Source organism: Rhinolophus sinicus, chromosome 2 (genome assembly GCF_057876585.1).
Source record: "Rhinolophus sinicus isolate RSI-liver-muscle chromosome 2, RSI-T2T, whole genome shotgun sequence".
NCBI classification, from domain to species: domain Eukaryota; kingdom Metazoa; phylum Chordata; class Mammalia; order Chiroptera; family Rhinolophidae; genus Rhinolophus; species Rhinolophus sinicus.
In genome coordinates, this window is record NC_142502.1 from 35,274,980 (window position 1) to 35,280,979 (window position 6,000).

Below are 6,000 nucleotides of genomic sequence, written 5' to 3' on the forward strand. Positions count from 1 at the left end.
AGTGAGCAAGTACCTCCTACCTCAAATTAACCACTTACAGTGGTGTATTTGTCACCTCTAAAGTATTCTCAGCCCCTCTTTCTATTGCCCTTAGGGAATTTAAATTCAGAGACGTGACATTTTTCCATTGTTGGCTCTTTGCCTCTTTACAACTGAACAACATCCCTCAAAAAGTACATATAATTCTCCATCCTATGGGATCAAACAACAGTATCTATTTCAGGAGCAATTACACACATAATATAAGACAGAATATTTTTCCTTAGAATTGTAATAATTGTGATTTAAAGGCTACTGGGTCAGTCTATGGCAATGTGTTGCTGAGTTCACCTAAGTATTTCACTCCAACCTACATACTTTTAAAACTCAATGTGGCTTCCAGATCAGACCGCTGTAAGGATACCATCTGCCCTACATAGTGTTTTGTTAGAGTATTATACTTATAAGACAATATACTCCATGAAAAATAACACATGTCAACGAAGAAACAAAGATACTGCAAAAATTAGTACGTGGGAGAAAAGTCAAAAATTCTTTATTTCTCTGCTTTAACACCTGTATAATAAATTATATGTGACGATCACGTTGTTACATTACTAGGAATGCAAAACATAAAGGAACAAGAGCTACATCTTGCTTTGCTCAAAGAAATTAAATACAAGTTTAACCCGCACCTGCCAAACTGTCAAGAGGGATAGAAATAGGTGGGGGCAGAAAGGCTCACCTCTCCTGTACCCGACAGTGCGCCTCCCTGAAATCATTTTAAATATAGGCACTATATCTGTCACCTTCTCTCTTTTACTTTTTCTTCCATGCTAATCAATGTCAGACCCTTTCTGCAGCCCCCTGCCCACTATCTCAAAGGCACGTTACAGAATCTAAGTGTCACTTACCAGTTGCATGCCACAGATAAAGATAAGCGTGCACCTGCCATTGCAATAACCCATGGTTTCCGAGACCCCTGCCACAGCCAGACTGTCCCACGTCGGCCACCGTCGAGCCCCCACTTTATCCAATCAGATCGCGGGGAAGGACAGGCAAACCTGCCGAGGGCTCGGGGGCTCCGGGCTGCTGCTGCCAGCGTCCTGGGAAGTGACAGGCATTAGGACCTGCTGGCGCCGCGGCGGCGGCAGCTCCAGCCGCGCCCGCCACACATACCTTCACTCGCTCGTTGCACACGCCGCGCCGCGGGCAACGCCGCCCGCAAAGACGCGCCCGGGGCCCGCAGGGGCAGCAGCGGTGAGCTTGCAGCGCCGCCGCGCCCTCGGGCATCGGGCCGCGAAGTTTCGCCCCCGCCGCTCTCCGCGCCGCACGCCCCCCAGCGCGGCCGCCGCCCTACGCGCGCTCGCCCCACGCTCACCGCGCGCCGGCTCTGGGGGCGACTGTCCGCCTCCCTGCGCTGCCCGCGGCTCCCGTGCGCGGAGCGCTGCGGGGCGCGGTGGGGCGCGTACGGGGAGGGGGCGTCCGGGCTCCGCGGTCCCGGGCGGCGGCCGTGGCGGTAGCTGCGGCGCGCAGTGATGCGGGGTCTGCGCCGCGTCTTGCAGCGGCGCTGCCCCTCCCCTCGCCCAGATGTGTTAATCCTCGTACAACAAATCCTTCAACCGGCTCCCCGCCGCCCCCTCCCAAGACGTCAACTTCTTCCAGCCCGGCCTGGCCTGCCGCCGAGGGGGCTGTTGGCAGCAGGATCTAGGCGAGAAGGAGCGGCGCAGAAGCGGCGGTGGTGGCGCTGGGGACCGAGGGGCGAAGAGTCCGGGTGGCATGTCAGTGGCTTGCTGGGCTTGTGTTGGTCCTGCACCTATAGCTGAGCCTGGAGCGCTATGCGCAAGCGAGCCGTGTGTGTGTGTGTGTGTGTGTGTGTGTGTGTGTGTGTGTGTGTGTGAGAGAGATGAAGAGCAGGACAAGGGAAGGGGGATGGGGTGATGAAATAGGGGTGCAGCCCAGCCATCCCGACTATCTGAAAAACCTTTGTGGCGGAGGGAGGATCGGAGCAGAGGAGGAGAAGGGGCGCCCCGGCAGCCGACGCACTGCCCGCCGCCCAGCACCCGGCTCCCGACGAACTGCAAGGGCCGCAGCGTGGAGAGTATGGAGCAGACGCTGCTCTGGAAAAGGGAGCGGGGGTTGCTCCTGGAGTTGGTGGGGAAATTGGGAACCGGAGGGAGTAGGGACACAATGAGTTTCCGTGCTGCTTCAAACTGTTGTTGGTTTTCACTCAAGAAACTAAAGGATCAGAGACAACTTTAGCACTGAAGTACTTCGGCTTTACGGACCGTCCCGGCTGGGTGAAGGTTCCTAGAGGTCGACACTGCAGACCCCGCTCGGGAGCCCGGGCCAGAAGCTGTGCAGCGAGCGGTTCCTGTAACCTGCAGAGAGCAGCTTCGGAGCCCGCTGCTGCCACCTGCGGGCCGAAAGCTGAAAAGCGAGGCGGTGCGTCCCTGGCGGCGACCCCTGGGGCCTAGGTGTTCAGGATCCAAGGGCTCCAGTTTCCTTTATAGCCCTGGGCAGCTAGCATTCCTAACTAACCTTTCCAGAAAGTGAAGGTGTATTGAGATCTGCAGGGATACTGAGTCATTAGAATCAGGAGCCGAGATTGATTTAAAAATAAATAAAACTCTTTAGAAAACTAAGATTAAAACAGATGAAGCCACATCAAGTCAAGAGCTTTTTGAAGCAAATAGGATTTGGCCCTACTGAGATAATGGCATTTGTGTAGGATAACGTTATGCTGGTAACCACGAATAAGGATCCCACATGACTGCTTCATTTGAATAAATGTTATGGTGTATCAGAATGACTACACATAAAGAAATTGAATAGGGCATAGGGAACCTAGTCACCAGAAGCCTGGTACTGAATTTTCAAAAATATTTTGTCAATCATAGAGACCGAAAGGGGATTTGATTTGTTAAATTTATGTAATATGGATATTTTATTGCTGTAATGAGAATGCCTACTTTTAATCGCCTCATTTGTTAATGGACTTTTCTCTGGAAAATCCCTTTCAATATTGAAATTATAAGAACCCAGTACATGCTCCTACCCACTGTGGACCTGGCAGGTAATACTTGCTCCACAACCCTTGGTGAAACTGAAGTCAGAGATGTCTAGTGGCAAATTTTTCTGTTAGTTGTTATTACTCTGTCTTTACACGTTAACCATCCACTAGCTGTTGGGGATGCAGGTATTTTGTATTGACAAACAAACAACAAAAAAGCTATAAGTAGATGCTGAATATTGAAGAAGTTGCTGCCATATTGTGAAAAACATTCCATTATTACCTTTTTAGTTTCATAATTGCAGCAATGCATTTATGTGGATCCATCAATAATCCTGCACTAGTTTCCCTGCACCAGCAAGAGCCTCAATGGTCTCTAGGCTTTATGGGCTAAAAGAAGGCATAATGCTATCTGTAGCTGAGTCTCAGTGTCTGCCCCAGTCTCTGCATGCTTGCCTTTCAGTACGTGCCCATCTTCTTTCTGCAGCCACTTGGGACTCTCTGGGGGCTTTTTCTAGCTACTGGAGTTGCTTGATTTAAGAGTCAAGTTACAGCCCTGAGAACAACTCGCACCCTATAATGGATGGGAGTTGGTGGATAAATACCCCAGCTTCTCAGCCCAGAGACAGGAACCCCTGAGACATACTTTAGTCTACACATAAACTTCCCCGCCAGGATTGAGCCAATAGTGGTAACCCGCTTATTCATGCATTCTTAAGTAGTTTCCTTCCTTTCTTGCCTTATTTCCCTTCTCTACCAGTGCTTCCTGGGGTCACCTCCCAAATAAACCACTTCACTCATTTGTGTCAGGGCTTCCTCTTGAGGAACCCAATAAAAGGCAATCTACAATAGCTTTTATTCCTGATCTGGTATCATTGGCACAGTATTCTCAGAAGAGTGAACAAGATACATGTTCATCTTTGAACATTTATTGTGTTCATCCACTACATTGTCTCCATCAGTCACAAGAAACTGATGAATTGGTGTATTGCTCATTTTAAAGATACAGAGACTATAAGGTTTAGACAAAGCAAGCATCTTGATCACAGGTTCACGAGTTCTCAGTGGCAGAATTAGAGTATAAAGTGCGACATCAAAATCTGTGTTCCAAACCACTGTTATACCCTCTTTACTTACTTACAATTTACATTAATGTACCTATGGTCTGACCTCGTATGTAGCGACAAGATGAATACGAGGTCAGACAATTAAGTTTGCGACCTCATCCTAGAAAAACTGCTACATACTTCATTGCTGAATATCACTGTGGTCACTTTCAAAGTACTCCCCTTGGGAAGCTATGCACTGACACCAGTGCCTAGTCCACCTTTCAAAGCAATTTTGGAACTTTTTTTCTGGAATGGCCATCAGAGCTTTCGTCGTATTACTCTTGATGTCTTGAATGTCATCAAAATGTCTTCCTTTGAATATTTCCTTTATCTTTGGGTAAAGAAATCATTGGGGGCCAGAACAGGTGAGTAGGGAGGGTTTTCCAATACAGTTATTTATTTACTGGCTAAAAACTCCCTCACAGATAGTCGTGTGAGCTGGTACATTGTCGTGATGCAAGAGCCATGAATTGTTGGCGAAAAGCTCAGGTCATTTTCATCTTTTTCACACAGCCTTTTCAGCACTTCCAAATAGTACACTTGGTTAACTGTCTGTTCAGTTGGTACAAACTCATAAAGAATAATACCCCCCAATACCAAAAAAAGGTTAGCAACATCGTTGCAACAAGTTCATGAACTTAATTGTCAAACCTTCTACAAGTCATGTGTTTGCATATTTTTGGCACCCCTGAGATTTTATATATATATATCACATACTTTATCTCTTTTTTCCCCAGCTTTATTGAGATCATATTTTGTTTTCTCTAAACTAAATTCATGTCACATCTTTTAGATACAGTGTAAGCAATGCCTGATTTATATAAAGGTGCCCTAGTTAAGAATTGAGTTCTAGGGGCCGGCCCGGTGGCTCAGGCAGTTAGAGCTTCATGCTCCTAACTCCGAAGGAAGCCGGTTCGATTCCCACATGGGCCAGTGGGCTCTCAACCACAAGGTTGCCAGTTCAATTCGAGTTCTGCAAGGGATGGTGGGCTCCGCCCCCTGCAACTAAGATTGAACATGGCACCTTGAGTTGAACTGCCTCCCGGATGGCTCAGTTGGTTGGAGCGCAGGCTCTCAACCACAACGTTGCCAGTTCAATTCCTCGAGTCCCGCAAGGGATGGTGGGCAGTGTCCCCAGCAACTAGCAACGGCAACTGGACCTGGAGCTGAGCTGTGCCCTCCACAACTAAGACTGAAAGGACAACTTGAAGCTGATCGGCACCCTCCACAACTAAGATTGAAAGGACAACAACTTGACTTGGAAAAAAAAAAAAAAACGTCCTGGAAGTATACACTGTTCCCCAATAAAGTCCTGTTCCCATTCCCCAATAAAATCTTAAAAAAAACAAACAAACAAAAAAAAAAAAAAACAGGACATACAAATGGCAAATAGACATATGAAAAAAAAGAAGAATTGAGTTCTAGTCCTTAAGGTGGCCATGCCCATCTTGTTCCATGTCCTATTAACCCAAGAGCCTTAGTTGAAAATATTTTGAAGAGAATCTCAACTGTCCCATGGAAGTGTGTGAAGAGAGATGTCTCAAATTGGAATGTCAACTGCACTTCCTTTTAGAAATAAAGTCATATACTATTCAACTACATAAAGCTTTTGTTGACTAGTCTATTGACATAACTATTGTTAATTATCTTGTTTCTGTGGGGAAAACGTGTTACATATTACACATCTCCATCTGGCTGACCTTAGCATCCTACTGTAAAGTACTTTTCAAGTTATTTCATACCTATTATCTCATTTATCTCTCAGAACAACTCATGGAATGCAATAGGTACACAACCACAAAGTAAGTTTCTGTCTGTTCAGTACTCAGTCACTTTAGCAAGAGCAAAAGAGCTCAAGCTGGTCTTCGTAACACCATTGATCATTTCACTCTTAGTTTT

The 6,000-nt window shown here is 46.9% G+C and overlaps 1 protein-coding gene across 7 annotated transcripts in view; it reads right to left on the minus strand.

Annotated features, from left to right (window-relative positions):
• NKAIN2 (sodium/potassium transporting ATPase interacting 2) overlaps nucleotides 1–2,038 on the minus strand; it is an 871,385-nt gene extending 869,347 nt beyond the window's left edge. The window contains exons 1-2 of one of the 7 annotated variants that reach the window (XM_088795476.1): nucleotides 1,361–2,034; nucleotides 894–1,085 (exon numbers count right to left, since the gene is read on the minus strand). In XM_088795476.1, the coding sequence (XP_088651602.1) occupies nucleotides 894–947 (54 nt within the window). In that variant the 5' untranslated portion in view covers nucleotides 948–1,085; nucleotides 1,361–2,034. Of the gene's footprint in view, nucleotides 1–893 lie in introns of all 7 variants that reach the window. The other 6 variants (XM_088795475.1, XM_088795473.1, XM_088795477.1 and 3 more) reach the window with 6 other exon arrangements.
• Between the last annotated feature and the right edge of the window lie 3,962 nt (nucleotides 2,039–6,000).